The sequence below is a fragment of the Meleagris gallopavo genome, chromosome 1 (genome assembly GCF_905368555.1).
Source record: "Meleagris gallopavo chromosome 1, MGAL_WU_HG_1.1, whole genome shotgun sequence".
NCBI lineage: Eukaryota > Metazoa > Chordata > Aves > Galliformes > Phasianidae > Meleagris > Meleagris gallopavo.
In genome coordinates, this window is record NC_139404.1 from 105,874,380 (window position 1) to 105,890,638 (window position 16,259).

A 16,259-nucleotide genomic window follows, 5' to 3' on the forward strand; every position below is an offset into this window, starting at 1 on the left:
TCAATATGTGATGCAGGTGGGAAAAATAAGTGAATATGAGGACAGCTCGGACGTAACATTCATGCTAATTGGAAAGGATTTGGCACTGTTATGGAGAAAGAATACATTCAGAATAACTTGAAGTTCAACAGTTCACACATAATTGTAAAGATCATGCTATACTTCAAAATATTTTAAACAGCTATTCTAATAATTGTAGTTGTCAAATCCTCAATATGCATTGTGTTAGTGGCATTTTTTTAATCTGAATTAATGTCACTGATATTTATGCAAATAAAAATCTAATGTAAAATCATCAAAAGAAAGTTCCGAAGAGTTTAACATGGACAAGAGTTATTAACCTGCAAGGTAAAAACAGCCTCCATTTCAGTATAGTAAAGGTGGGAAGGAAAATACAGGAGAGGATTGGGAAAACCTCAGCTTTGTTTCATTTCAACTGTTAAAGTTTACAGGTTGGGAGTAAGGTAAGAGGAAGAAGAGTACAGCAAAGCCTCTAAATTCATCTCTTTCTTTAGCTTTTCAATTACATTATTTTACTAACCAAAGTCTTTTTTTAGGAAAGAAGTTATGAACACTTTCAATTTCTCCTTTTTTTACTTGCAGTATTGATTAAGAAGGTATTGTTTGTTTTCCCCACACAGGTAACCAAAAGGTAACTGGCACAAGGGCACTTTTAAATCATGAGGAAGTATTTCACCTTCAAAAATCCATCCAATGCTTTTGTATGCTTCTACAAAACAGAATAGTACGGGGAACTCTTCAGTTGTTCACCACCTTGCAAAATGGAGAGCCTTATTTGGGAGTCTAAGCAGAGATTTAACAACTTAACCCATAGGACCTCTTTTTGGAAAATTTCAACTTGGTCCATTTAAAAACTTTCTGCTAAACTTGCCTGCTCTGGCAGAAAGAAGCCATTGAAATTGTGGAGATTTACTAAGTACTTTTCCTATCTTATTTGGACCAGTAAGAGAATCCACTTGAATTTCTTTGGCTCTGCATATGAACAGTTTCTGAAGCTGATCACCAGAGGTTAAATTCCTGTCTACCATTCATTTCAGCTCTATAACTGCAGCGAGTACGTTTCCTTAGAACCTGCAAATTCTAAATCAAGGGAAAAATTATTTTTAATCTCGTAGTCATTAGACTACTTTTATGACTAAAATAGATAAGAAATTGTCAGTTTTAAAGATAGAATAGTTCTTATGACAAAAGAACTATCTTTATACACAAGAACTGCTCCAAAAGCAATCCTTCCTATTTTATCATGTTGGCCCATGATGTCAGAGGTATGGCAGTAAAGACTGAACCTTCCTGCCAGTATCCTATTCCATTTTGTTGCCGTGTGTCAGATGGCAGCAGAGGGGCAGTCTGAAAAAGAGATGGTAGACATAGAAGTGCATATGAAGCAAAGGTGTATTACTAAATTTCTCCATGCAGAGAAAACGGCACCCACAGACATTAATTGGCTCTTACTGAATTGTACTGGGGACCAAGGAGTGGATATGAGCACAATGAGGTGATGAATGATGTGTTTCAGAAGTGGTGACAACAATGTGAAAGGCAAGTCACATTCTGGACAAACATGAACAGCTTTCACACCATGAAATGAAGAGCATCTCAGTCAGCCGATCCATGTGAATTGACTAATGATGGTGACTATGCTGAAAAAATTGTATTTGCTCTATTAAATTGTGACATCGTGCTCTTTGTATCCGTCCTCATTTCCATGGAAATATGATATAAATAGGACACACTACAGTCAGAGTTACCTATGTATATTGACTCTAGACTGGAAGAAATAACATGATCTTTTGATGTCTCCCTGTACGTAATGCTCATTAGTATTTAACCTCTCTGACTGTACATGCTGCAAACACCTCTGTCCTAATGTCCCATCTAATTTGTTCAATAAAAAGTAAGTGGGGTCCATCACATCTCCATTGCAGAGCCCTGCAGGTAGGCAAGTTTTTAATCTAAAACATATTTGGAATAGCTCCAATGCTCTCAGTTTGGCATGCATTCGTATTGTCTAATGGTTCACATCTATAATGACCATTATAGATGAATGCCGTGCTGCCTGTGACCCTTTACAGAGCCTAATCCAAAGCTTACTGAAATCAGTGGGAGAGACTCTGTGCCTTAAACAGATAGGACTGTGCTGATCCTAAGCCAGAACAGGAAACTCTGAGGAAGCATAAGAGCTACCCTGTTTGTTGCCTTGAATACTTGTTTAGTGTTTTAGAATTTACTGACTAAATCAGCATGGAAGAAACTTGGCAGTCAGAGACTTTTGCCAAGTTGTGATATTTTGGTTGTATCAGAACTTCTGAAAATAGACTCAACACTCTAGTGATACACTGGTGTTCATACCATAGCCTCCTTGAACTAACTCCACCCAATTGCTCAGGACACCATTGGACTGGCAGACCTGCTGCATACTTGGTTAATAAGGCAATATTTTATTAAGGACATTTATATTCACTTTACGTCCATCTCATGCTTCTGCAGCCCATTGAATGTAGTGGGTCCAGTTCTGGTTTACTTCAGCTTAGGGAAAAATGAAAATTCAACAGGTTTGATGTAGAGTTCAACAACAACAACAAAACATGAAGTTTGAATTTCTTCAAGTGGCTACCATGTTAAATTTCCTCTTGCTGAAACAAGCATTAAGGAAGTGACTGCATCTATCAGTTAACTGACCTGACACAAGCATAGATAGACTTGGGTTCCACATCTCACAAGCAGCTATTTTGTTGACTAAGCTTTCAACAAGAACACAGTTTTGGAACTTAAAAAATGCCATATTTAGAGTAGAGCAGACATGAAAAAGGAAGACTACAGATGATTCAGCTGGAATTTGTGTTCATTAAGTGGGTTAATATAAATGTTCCTGATTGTTTCTGTTGTTTATGAATCTCGACCTTCAGAACAGCAGTGAAATGTGCTGTCTCCTAAAGATGTTCCCTACCGATATGACACACACTTTGTATTGTTTCACTGCACACAAGCATTAATATCCCAGAGGTAACCCACCCTGCTTTTAACGGCTGGTGAGAGGTCCAATGGCTGAGCAAAAATCAGTTGAAGGAAAGGGAAGTCTTGTCGGAAATGAGATTAATCTTGTAACGTGTGTTCAGCCCTGATAACCCATCTGTGCAGAGAACTGCTTTAACTGGAGAGCAATTAACCTTCACCTGACAAGCTCTGTCCAACCGTTATAAACAACATTAAAGGCACAGGATCCCCCTCTTCTTTCCCCCTTTGTGTAGACTAAACAATCAGATTCTGAATTCCATGAAAACGGTACATGCAACTGTGCCTTGATGACAAATCACAGGAAAATTTTTTACAAGGTAATGGCTGCATGGAAACCATGCGAAAAATGTGTCTGGCTATTACATTAGTGAGTTGATTTGATTAGTGAAAAAAATGAGAACTTTCCACGGGAATACCTTATGCATGAGGGAAGCTGATGTGAATACGCCAAAGACTAACAATAATAAAAATGTATGCAAGTAGATAAGAGCTGGCTAATCATGTACTAGGGACATTCCTTTCAGGATGGAACATCTACTTCCCCAGCACTGCTGTTAAGCTAAAGTCAAGGGGCAACTTCCTAGAGCTTCTTCACCCATGGCCTCCTAGAAGTTGCTTATCAACTCTAGATTCAATGAGAAGAACCCATTTTTAGGAACCAGGCTTTTGGGTCAGGACCAAACAGGACCAGCTCTCATGTCCAAAAGCCAGTATTCCAAGCAACACCTTCACGGTGTTCTTTGAAAGAGTTTGTAAATCCACTCTGATTGCCAGCCGTTTAGACCACAACGCAAAGCTAAATATCTGTCCCTCCCACACTAATTTAAGGGGATAACTGAATGTTTGTCTATTCTTCAAAGATGAAAAGGCATGATATATCCAAAGCCACAATAGCAAAGCACTTCTCAGCTCTATAGGGAAAGGCCAAGATACTGATCTCAGTCACAGTGGCAGAAACTTGGCATGACTCCACAGGAGTCATTGGCAGAACAATGCACAATATTTGGGCTGAGGTCATGAATAACTTGGGTGAAAGCCTGGCCCCAGTCAAGCCACCGGCCAAATAATTTGGACTTCATTTTGGCCAATTTCACTCAAGGTTTCCAAAATCCTCATTCATTCTATTCATGTGCCCAAAAGCAATTACCTTGACGTTACAGTTAGCTGTGGAGGTTTTATGGCATTGTTTGCTTTTCTTTCGTTCCAGGTTTCTCCTTTTCTTACCAGAAGTTCTAATGTACAGCCTAGCCGTGGTTTTATTTCTGTGTACAGTGAGGCAAAATTTCCATTTCAATTATTTTAGTAAAATATATATATGTCTTTGGATTGCAAGAGACGGTCATGACTCTTTAATATACCCAGAACACGCTATTTTTTGGAGAAGTACACCTCAAGCACTAGTGAAACATAAATTTTATTTGATCATGCATACAAATAGGGAAAGGATGCAAGCAACAAGACGAAGACTGGGAAAAGCTTCTTGCTCTTAGCCTGACAGAATGATAATGTATGTTGAACCACCTCAATTTGCAGGTGGCAAATGCAGGATCATCTTTTATACTATTGAATGGAATGTATATACATAAATATATTTAATAGTCCAAGTAAAAGCATTCGTCCTAAATTTTTACACAAACTGATCTGTTGTAATGTGGCTTAAATGTTTGAACAGCAAAGGTGAAATATTACCTTTATATCAAGCGAGAGGGGCTTAGATCTTCTCAGTGAATTACATATTAACAGATAGGAAGTTCCTATTGAAAGCATTTCCTGTATTGGTAGTCCCTGATTTTGGCAACTTATCTTGGCAGGAAATGAATGCAGGAAGTATCTGTCTACAGACTCTTTATCATCAAGGTAATTGCTGTGGCAGCATTTTACTGTTTATCAAGCTAATAAACACATAGTCTAAAAAAAGATGTTTTTCAGCTCTAAAGAATGAGGTTTAAAAAAATCTTATGGGCTAGCACTGAGGTTATGCAAAACCTTCTGTCTAGAATTTGTATGCTGCCACTTGTTTCTTGCCGCACAGATGTAATTAGGGATTTGTCACACAAAGCATTTCTCTGTCCAAGTGTGAGTACAGCCCTTAGCAGCTAAGGAAGAGGAGTGCAAGCCCAAATGCCTGCAGCTTTTCCCATTTAGAGCACTATTTCATGCTCTCTGATTTCTCTTAAGTCAGGTAGTTTTAAAGAGTTTGGCCACTTGCCATAAATAGTCACTCACCACCTCTTCCTTCAGGTATTTGCATATACCCAATCTTTGTAATTTGTCGTCATATTTCCTTACCATCTATCAAGCACTGCATAACCAGGCCACATGTGTCTCACTCAGCAAGTTGGATCTTTTCCTAGTGCGAAGGGGTTAACACCAGCCTAGTGACACCACTTCCTACCCATGGGTTGCAGTGTACATCCCAAATAAACAGGCTGCAAGTGAAGGGAGACACTGCATCCCATGCCTTCCTTTCATTCATTAATTCCCAAAATATGTTTGAAAGATCATTTGTCTGGTTCATTGTACATAGGATCACAGAATCTTTATGGTTGAAGATCTAGTCCAACCACCAGCTCATCTCCACCACGCCCACTGACGATGTCCTTCAGTGCCACATCCACACGGCTCTTGAGCACCTCCAGAGATGGTGAATCCACCAACTCTGTGTGTGGCCTGTTGGATGATCACTTGAAGTCTCCCTCAGCCTAGCCACTGAAAAAGCGCTGTTCTTCATCATTCTTTTTAATTATTTGAAGTTCAATGATATTTATAATGTTATTTTCATTTAATTAATTTTACTTTGAAACAAATAATATTTGTAAAGGATAGTTACCAATGGTAGTAATCACTGATCTTAATACTGTATTAAAAAAAAAACAACAACAACACAAACATTACCAATATTTACTGGTTATTAATCAGTATTTACCAGTTATTAATGGTTCTAATAGGATGACTGTGTAGTAAAAATGAGCAGCTGTGTACCTAAGGATGCATGACAGGGAGAGAGAGAGCTTCCTTGTAATACAGGTTTCTAATCCTGATACAGATTCATATTAGAAGCAGATTTCCTGAAACAACTTCTCTCTCTGTTCACTGTGATGATTTGTTTACGTAGTCCCCCTTTTAAAAGGTAGGTGATTTTAGGTGAGTCAAGGAACAACTAGAAAACTACTATCCAACCTCAGGCAGGCTTGGTTCAACATTAAAATAAACCCTGCAAACATAAAGGCACATACATCCTTTAAGGAAAGGATTGATTCTTTTTTCATACAAGCATTTTAGAGTTTCTGCATTTTTGTCTGTGTTTTGAACACAGGCAATATTTCTTCCATAATACACAAACATATATTAAGGACAGCGGGATGACAAACAGAACACATGCTCATTTGGTCAGACTCCAGACTTTTCACAACTGATGTGAAAAAATGCTGGTATTTCTCTACTGTGTAATTATCCAACAAAGGAAATTATTTTTTAACTAGTTAATGGTAAATTTGATAGAAGTCATGTTGCAGTCAATGCAAAGTTTTTTTCTGACTTGACTGACTTATCACTAAATGTGATACACCCTATTAAATCCCATCAACTTTCTTTAAGTTGGTAATGCAAGTAATACACATTCAATTTTCGTTTTCTTTTCTCTACTTTATTGATTTTCAAAATAATTCTGCTGGCTTGATGTAGAAAATTGCATTAAGAAATCTATTTCCTTGCAAGGGAACAACATTATATATTTTAACTGGATTACAAACTGTCACTTGGAAAATAAATATCTTCTTTTGGCACAGACACTTGTTAAAAATACTTCTCTATTTATCTTTCAGCAAGTCATTCTCCAAGAACACTTGATTCTTTAAAGGCTATTTCTGAAAGGCCTTTTGTAACTCATGGACCTTGCTGAAAAACATTTTGTTAAGAGATAATATAGTTCTTGTTAAGAAAAAACAAGTAAACAAACCAACCCAGACAGTCAAACATACGCATTTTCCAGCTGTTGTTCCTTGCCTGGGGACTTACTTCTGGAAAGCAAGATCCCTATACTGGAGTTAGTTTTGGCATATGAAGCCACAAATCAGCTTGAGTTAAATGACTGATGATTAAGAGCAAAAGAAAATAAAACAAAAGTCCTCAAAATATCTTTTTTTTTGTTCTTTTATGTCTATTTCTTAATTGAAATTCTATATTTGAGTCAGAAATAATGTTTTAATACTGGAAATTAGTATAGGTCTGATTCTACTGTCTTTATTGCTGTGAAATACAGACAGTTGGACTAGATGATCTTGGTGGTCTTTTCCACACTTAATGATTTTCTGATTCTATGAACATCTTGAAACTAGTGGAAACTCTGAATAAAGTAAGATCAGTTTAAATGACTTAAGGCACTCTTTCTGCTCGTATTTCTGATTCACCGTAGCTCTTAGGTGTGCACTTGACTTTAAGAAGGTTGTCACTCCAAAACCAATTTTCAGCTTTAAAGTGAATTATTTGCTAACTGAATAATGAAAAAAAAAACAACAATAACCCCCCAAAACAAACAAACAAACAAACAAACAACAAAAAAAAAAAACAGAACAATCTTCAACTAATGAATTAATTAATTAATTTTATGCAAGGAGCAGAAGTACAAATTGCTGTATTAGTTCTACTGGCCTCAGTGCAGATGCAGCTCTCTAAACAAAGACTCGGATATGCCAAGAACAGATTTTTTTTAACTGACTGTAGTTTTCCTTGGATGTAGAAATATATGAGAGTACTTAATTTTTCTGTAAGAAAATGAGAGAAAAATGCTATAGAGAGAAGCACAGACTAACTTACAATTTTTTGTAATATTTCTCACAAATTATCTTGCCACTATATATGTACATATATATTATATATATATATACTGCTTTATTCATTCATATATCCATACAACAATACAAACTATACAAATACATCCATATATTCTCAGGTCTTCAGAGTCACAATGATTCTCCTGCCCTTTATCAAATATACAATTTTTTTTTTTTCTCCCAGAAATCATAGCTTCCATGCAAGCACTACATTAGAAAATTCCTAATGGAAAGGGAACATTCACATATTTATAATTAAATTAGAGTAAAAGAAATATCCACAAGTGTAATCAATAAGTCATTGCAAAGTCATGATAATTTACTGAACAGTTTTTATAAGAATTAGTGCAAGGTAAAGAAATTTAACAAGGTTTGGTACACGGCAAGAAATTATGATTCCAGTTGTATTTTTCTACATCATGCTCTTTCCTTCACTATGGGATAATGGGAAAAAAATATAGGGAAAAAAAAAAATTAAAAACAAACAAACAAAACAACATAAAATGACCTTCAGGATAGATATTTTTATTTCTGCTCAATCCTAGAAAAAAAAAAAGAAAAGAAAATCCTAGGGGAAAAAAAAAAAAAAAGACATGTCTTATTCAGAAGTCCTTGATATTTTCTAACATGGTATTTACTGTAACAAGTGGGATGCTTATAATTAGCAGTATTGTGTTGATTCGACAGCCTTCAGCTTCAGGGCTATGCATAACTGTGCTTCTGCACGTATCTGCCAGGTGCCAGAAGAGTACATGTCACATCGGCACTGAAATCCTCACGGCTGGGAGACCTTTCCTCCTTGAAAAAACATTTTGGCCTTTGAATGCCAAAAAAAGCATCACAGTGATTAAATTTAATGCAGCAGATAGACGGAAGTGAATGTATTAGAAATCTCAACCTCCAGGAGAGACAAGCAGCAGAAGAGGCCAGGGGTTGAGGAAAGGTACATCTCCTGGGAAAGCCCCTATTAAGCCAGTCCAATTTCTCATGAGTCCTGCAGGTCTGGCTGCAGGTTTGTGACAGAAGAATGAATCAAACTGGCAGGTCAGCTTTGCACGTATGCATGTTGAGAGCAATTTCTATCTGGTTATGAACAACCACAGCCCAGTTTTCTTTTCACATTGAATGATTCCACAGCTTCCCTAAAGAGGAAAGCGAGCTTCCTCACAGAGCTCCCACAGAAGGCTTTCTACCTCCCCTGGCTGTAGCCTGGTGCTGCTGACATGGCAGGCAGCATGGGCCATTATTTTGAAATGGCAAAAAACATAACTGAATCGCATTACAAAATACTTAGCACAAGCACAAGCACCCTTTTGGCCTTTGAATGCAATTTCTTTACTTCAGAAACTTCTCAGTTGAATAATTTCTTTATGTACCCAGCATAGAAGAGGAATTGAATCTCTTTGGACTGGCTTAGCCTCATGTCAGAGTACATTTCCTGCACCTAGAGTACAAAGCACCTGTCATTTCTGTCCAGTAATTTTACATTTTACACTCATAAATAAAATTCTTGCTTCAGAATATAAGCCCTTCCCTACCTCTTAAGTGCTAAAATCCACAGTGTTGTGGGGTGTAGATTTCCCTCTGCAGGGCTTGCATTCTCAGACGAGGAGACAAAAACATGCATTTTCCCACTCAGGAGGCTTTGCTGCCTGCATTACACTGACAGGCTGCACAATATACAGCTGCACATGGCATCTTCTCATCACTCTAAGCATTAGGTGGAGGTGAAATAGTAAGGATGAGATATTCTTCACGACCACTTACCCTATTATAATGTAATCATAGAAAAAGTGAGCAAAAATAAATAATAAAAGCTCTTCAAAGCATATATAACATCTAATCTCACTGTACTATCAGTTTTGAAGAAAATTCTCCCATCAGCATCGAAAGCACACTCTGTTTAATAAACACCAAAAACCACATTACTGTCTCAGCACATACCCCTTTCTCTCAGCAATGCAAAACTTGCCTCCTGAGCCTCAAGATTTCAAAGAGAGCCTGATCCTCTCATGTCTGAAAATGCACTGAAAAGTGCAGCAAAACCAAAGGGAATTCAGCCGGTTCAGAAGCTACATTGCATGTAACAGATACTGGTCAGCAGTGCAAAACGGATTCAGATCTTTGTCTCTACAGATACCCTCTCCAAAGCATCAGTGATTGGAAAAAGAGAAGGCTCATTGTATTTCTTAACCACACTGTCAACAGGTAAGACTTTCAGATTTTGATAAATATAACAAAAAGCATTCAGTGATCTTTAAATACCAACAACTAGGCAGAAATTACCAAGAAATCTAACTGCAGCTCTGCTTACCTATAACCAGCACCACCACTACTTTGTATCTCTCACAAAAACTCTGGCATTATTAGAAAAGTACAAAAATAGACAATACCATGAAGAAAACAAATACCTTGATCCCGAATTTGATAATGCAACGCTGCTGAGCCCTCGCTGTACCTCACAATCTCTTTTGCTCTTTATACAAAATTAGTTTCACTATCACAAAACATTTAGTTACAGTTATAATTTTGCAATTAATCAGTTATTAGATGTAATAGATGTAACTGACATCTACTGCGACACAGAGAAAAGCAAAAACTCAATAGATAGACGGATAGACTGAATCCACTTTCTAAGTGAAACAACCTGAAAAACTCAGCAAAGCCATTCCCAAAAATCAAAATTAAACAAACAAGCAGAAAACCAAACACATAAAACATGCACCAAGAGAAATTTATAAGTCAGCATGAGAATTTTATTATCCGAAAATTTTAAAGAAAAAGAACACGCCCATGAGATCTTAACATCACCATTAAAATAACCTTACGAAAAGTCCTGAGTACCAGGCTAGAGTTTCTAGAAAAGCACATCTGCAGGACACGGAAAGAAGAGCTGGTGCCTCTGGTTCCCATTTGCTAGTATTTGTGTCCCCATCAACAAGAGAAACATTTAAAAGTATCCAAAAGTCTAGCAATCTTAGGAACCCTTTTTTTCCTTTCAGCACACACCCTCTCCCCTTCTGTCAGTCTGCAAACACATCCAAGTTGTCAGAATGGTACCTACAAGAAATTTCAGAAGCTCTCATAAAAGGGCTTCGCATATGCAATCCACAGCACTGAACAGTGAATTTAAAAAACCCAATTTTTTTTCCGAGTTTGAAGTTTTTAAGCCTTGCGGATGGTTGGAGTAGGAAAAAGGAAATTTACTAGGCAGTACAAAGGAAATCTTGTTGTCCTCTATTGTGGCAGTGGGGGTGTTGCCCAATTCTAACTTATCTAGGTTGATAAAGGAAACCAAAGAAAATGCTACTGAAAAAAATTCCAATGAAAAAGGTACCCCTTTCTTACCTTAATAGTGCTTGCCATAATGTGATCAAGATTATTGATCGCTAATAATTGCTAATAATAATTATTGCTTCGCTCTGACCAGAAAGAAGTTTTGATGAGGTTGTTTAGAGCGGATGAGATTGTGCTAACTCTGGGAAATGAAGTCAGCCAATGGCAGGAAGAGGTTTCTATTGGTCCTGGCCACTGCAGCTCGAAGAAACAGGATATTTGGGAGTGAAGAGATAAGAGTCCTAAAACAATGTTGTTTTTCTTGATGATATGTGACTAAAAATCTTTTTTTTTTTTCCTAACAAAAAAAGTCCACTGCCTGTGACTGCCTGGGCAGGTGTGATCTGATGTGCAATAAGTGCGACACGTTGCTCCGAGGCAGGATGCAGATGTCAGATGAAATGGGCCACGTTCAGCATTGGTTTCATGCAGTCTGCTCACTGGGGAATTGCTGATTCAGGGCCGCAGCCTGACTGGGTATAAGCGGGTGTATCTCCAAATATGTTAATGCAGCCTGGCCAGCTTACACCGCATCTATATTTGTCCATCAACCTCATGCTTAGGTTCTTGGGCTACGGATGCTTTCCAGCCTATCAGGTTTAGCACTTTTGTTCTTAGAGAAGAAGCAAGAGATTGGCAACAATAATTTCTTTTTGATACCTCTTTCTCACCAAGGAAAGGAAGTCACAGAAAAACATGCATTTCTAAAGCAAATGTCTGAATGCCTTAAACAGTCTTAAATTTTTCACACTCTTCCGTTTGTTAGTTTATAGCTTTTCCTGCTAGAAAATGAGATGGTTTCACTGTCAATTCCCTTCCTGGTTTGAGCATGATAGTAACATTTTACACTGTGGTTCATAATTGTTTGTCCTTAGATAGCTCTTGGCATACACAGGGCACCCCAAAATTCCCAGCTGTGCAAATAACACAACATCACTGTCCTAGGCCCTTGCTTAGGAGTGCTGAGCTCTTAAAACAAAAAGAAAGAGGTTGGGAATTAGAAAGGAAAAGTGTTTTCATGGTATTAGACGCCATGAAAAGACCCAGCGCTGGCATAATTCTTCCACTCTTGTAAACCTTGCAACACTTTGGATGATAAAAGTTTGAGAATAGAACTCTCTAAAACTGAAAAAAAAAAAAAATTAAAAAGTAAGAATATATTCCTTCTTCAATAATCTTGCAGTTTTTAAAGCCCGTCTGACTGTAACCAGCTTCTGATTTCTCAATACTTGCTGTAATAACATCAGAACATCGGACACATTGTTTGAGAGCACCACAGCCTGGTATATAAAATTCCCACTGTAGCAGGCATGTGCTTTCTGCCCTGTTGTGGTCAAAAAAGAGTAAAAAATAGTGACAATATTTAATGGCATTATTTAGTAGAGGCTGGCATTATTTAGTAGTGCCTTCCTCTTCTGCTCCTTCAGAAAAATGGAAACGAGCATTTTTCTGTACCTGGCCATGACTGTGGTATTTCAAATGAACTTTTTCCAAATGGTACATACTGACAATGGTAGTAGCATGAGCCCCAGGTCAATCTTTTCCTCCTATGCTGACCCAAAGAAGATGTTTCTCCAGAGCAGCACCTGTTGTAGGTGAACTCCCAGACTCTGGCCCTCAGGCCTTGACCCTTCAGGTGCTGCTCCACTCAAGTGAGGCAGGGCAGAGGAGAAGCTCCTCCATCCACCCTTGCTGATGGGAATGGTCCCATGGGGACCACATACCAGGAAATCCCAGGACCCAGCTGTTGTGCTTGTACTACTGAGCAACACAGGACTGGAGCAACTAGGATCTGGCAGAGCTCCTCCTGGGAAGTCCTTATTTCAGTCCTGGCAGTGTGTCACAGAGCTGAGCCTCTATCTCCAGCTGCCTCACAAGGCTTGAAGTCTTGAGGCCTCCTCAGCCAGCCCAAGAGGCTGAGGAAGTCTCCAGCACAGAATTGGAGACCCATAGAACAGCGTGGGCTAAAGCCCATGCCATCTCAACCCTTGCTGTGGACAGGGCTGCCCCCCACCAGCTCAGGCTGCCCAGGGCCCCATCCAACCTGACCTTGAGCGCCTCCAGGGATGGGGCACCACAGCTTCTCTGGGCAGCTGTGCCAGCGCCTCACCACCTTCCAGGGAAAGAATTTCCTCCTGACATCTAACCTAGCATCCTCTTGATGCAGAGAAAGTGGAGGCAGCAGATACCCTATTTTTACTCCCCACTCTGGGTCCTGAGATATCAAAGGATCAATCCCCTGTAAAAGTCTAGCATGATTTTAATTGTTCACTTCAATGAGCTCTGGTTTCCTCCATTGCAAAGGTGACTTCTCGTCCATTCAGAACAATTCACAGCACCACTGTGAATAATTTCTGTTCTTTATGAGTTATTCATATAAAAATCCGGAGTTGCACTGCTGACTGTCTTCTTGAGGCCCTCATCCATTGACTTAGTCAGAAACTTCTGGTAACTTTCCTATTTTCATTATGAATAGCAAAAAAGAAAACAATTTACAGTAATTGTATTTCATGGGGATGTTGATTTCCTCCCTTTTCATCTCCAAACAATGAGTGAGGCAGCCAAAGATTAGAGCCTTTTTCTTGAAATTTCAGAGTGTTGTATAATGTTCCAGTTGGGTGACTTACACTCTAGTTAAACCCCTGATACATATATATATTTATTTTTTTTTTTCTTAAGTATATCCTTGAAGTATCCATCCCTCCAGTGGGTGGGATTTACCAAATTCATTCACAAGCAGCATTTAGTAATGATTCTTCTCCATCCTGTCTCCATATAGACAAACTTCTTGTTGATTTCTGTAGGGCTTTTGGAAGCATACAGCAGGTAATATCAGACTCTGCTGAGCTCTGTTATTCTCAGTACATGAGTTTTACAGAGCCTACAGTCCAGTAAGGATTTTGGCATTTTAAACTGGCATACATTCTGTTCCAAAGAATTCAATGAAGTTTATTTGACTTTCATGCTAATACCCACAGGCAGATTTCTGAGGGCTTACATTTAATGTCAATCCAATTGCAAGGCAAAGCCTTGGTATTGTAAGAATAGGAAAATCAAATCACCATCATTCAGTTACAAACGAAAAATAATATAAACACTTCCATTATTTTTCTCTTTTCTGCATTTTGTTAAGGCTAACTAGAAAGAAAATATGCTTTTGTTATGTTAGGCAAGTACATGCTATTGTCTGAAATAATGTTGTGTGAGTTTGAAAAAATGTGTCTTTGTCAACAGACTGAATGAAAACACAATAATACAAAAAGTATCAAAGAGTACAAAAAGCCACATAAGCCACATAACACTGCTTCCCTCCATAACTTTGCTCTCAAGCTTTTCGCCCCAATTTGTCTGGGCTACTTTCTGATGAAATTTTCTCTTACATTCAAGCTTGCATCTAGAAACCACAGAACAGCAAAACAATACCTTATCTCCTTGGCACTACATATGTGCTTATGTTATTTGATCAAAACAGGATTTTTAAACATGCTTTAAAGTTATAGCTGTGCTTCAGTTCTTTCAAAGATACTGACAGGCTTAAACGCTGCTTTAAGTGCCTTCGACCTTCAGGATTAAAGTGCTCCATTTTTAAAGATGAGTGTTTCTACACTGGAGACAAAAGATAGATTTGATCTCACCATGCAAAATAAATTATTTGACTAGGTCCTAAAAAAAGATGAATTTCCAGAGAAAATTTACAACTGCTGGAACAAGCTGCTGTGCTTGTTATAGCCTTTAGCACTAGTACAAGAAGTATGTCCAGAATGTGTGCACTCACCTAAAAGACAAGAAAATATTTCTGAAGAAACCATTTATCATGCTATTAGAAACAATCTTATTAACTTTTAGAACAATCTATCCTCTTTTTTTTTTTTTTTTTTTTTTTTTTAATATCATATCTACTAGAGTTAGGATGTAGGAAATGTATCACAGCATTCCCTATATAGACAGCTCTGCAATCCATCTTGCTGTCTGGGAGGTAAACCAAGAATGTGACTCCTGAACCTGGTTGACCAAGAGGCTAGAGGAGACCTCTAACATCCTCACAAAAGCCACTAGATCTCTTACTTTCCCATTTTCTGTTCAGCAGTCTGCCTGGACAGCTTTTTTCCTTTTCACTTTCTCAAATGTTGTTAGTACTGCTAATAACATGGCTTATGTCCCTATAACTGTACAGATTTACATTATAAATATCTCTCTTTAAATTCTGCTGGGTGATGTGAAGACACATTCATCTCATTCGGCACACTAAGCACGTGCAGATGTGGGTAATAAAAACAGGAGAGGAGAGGAGAGGAGAGGAGAGGAGAGGAGAGGAGAAGGAGGAGAGGAGAGGAGAGGAGAGGAGAGGAGAGGAGAGGAGAGGAGAGGAGAGGAGAGGAGAGGAGAGGAGAGGAAGAGGAGAGGAGAGGAGAGGAGAGGAGAGGAGAGGAGAGGAGAGGAGAGGAGAGGAGAGGAGAGGAGAGGAGAGGAGAGGAGAGGAGAGGAGAGGAGAGGAGAGGAGAGGAGAGGAGAGGAAGAGGAGAGGAGAGGAGAGGAGAGGAGAGGAGAGGAGAGGAGAGGAGAGGAGAGGAAAAGCAAGCTCTGATCCTTTTATCAATATCAAGGTAAAAAGGAGGTCCTATTTTGGCTGAACCAGGCTACAAGTCAAAAAACTTCAGTTCAATAAAAGACACTGCACTGCAGTTTTTTTCATAGTAGATTTAAAGAAATTGAGAGAAATTAACACTACTTCATGGCACATGAAGATACATCTACAAAGATCTTCTCTAAAAAAAAAAAACAGTTTTCTGCTTAAATGTAGCTCCAAATATTCCGTTCAGCTTGGCCATGCTTTGCTTGGTGTGCGAGGACCAAATAAGCTCTTACCAAATTTTCACCACACTTTGCACTGGGACTTCCACCCTCTAGTTCACAACTTTCAGCTGACTAAAGAAAATGTCAGTAAATCTGATCACGGAGGGGAAACTCTCCTCCTTTCCCCGCATAAAGCTGATTTGCTAATATTAACACTGTCTGGCCACTGGGGCAACACGGCACGTATCCCATAAAGAAGCA

General features: G+C 38.5%; 1 protein-coding gene across 6 annotated transcripts in view; it reads right to left on the bottom strand.

The window, feature by feature from the left end:
- The window catches only part of ERG (ETS transcription factor ERG), a 142,829-nt gene that overhangs the window by 51,286 nt on the left and 75,284 nt on the right, over positions 1–16,259 (bottom strand). Inside the window, exon 1 of one of the 6 annotated variants that reach the window (XM_003202938.5) lies at positions 11,217–11,367. The exons of 4 other annotated variants lie outside the window; for them this stretch is intronic. In XM_003202938.5, coding sequence (XP_003202986.1) covers positions 11,217–11,234 — 18 coding nt within the window. In that variant the 5' untranslated portion in view covers positions 11,235–11,367. Of the gene's footprint in view, positions 1–10,932; positions 11,022–11,216; positions 11,368–16,259 lie in introns of those variants that run through there. One more of the 6 variants, XM_085208485.1, reaches the window with a different exon arrangement.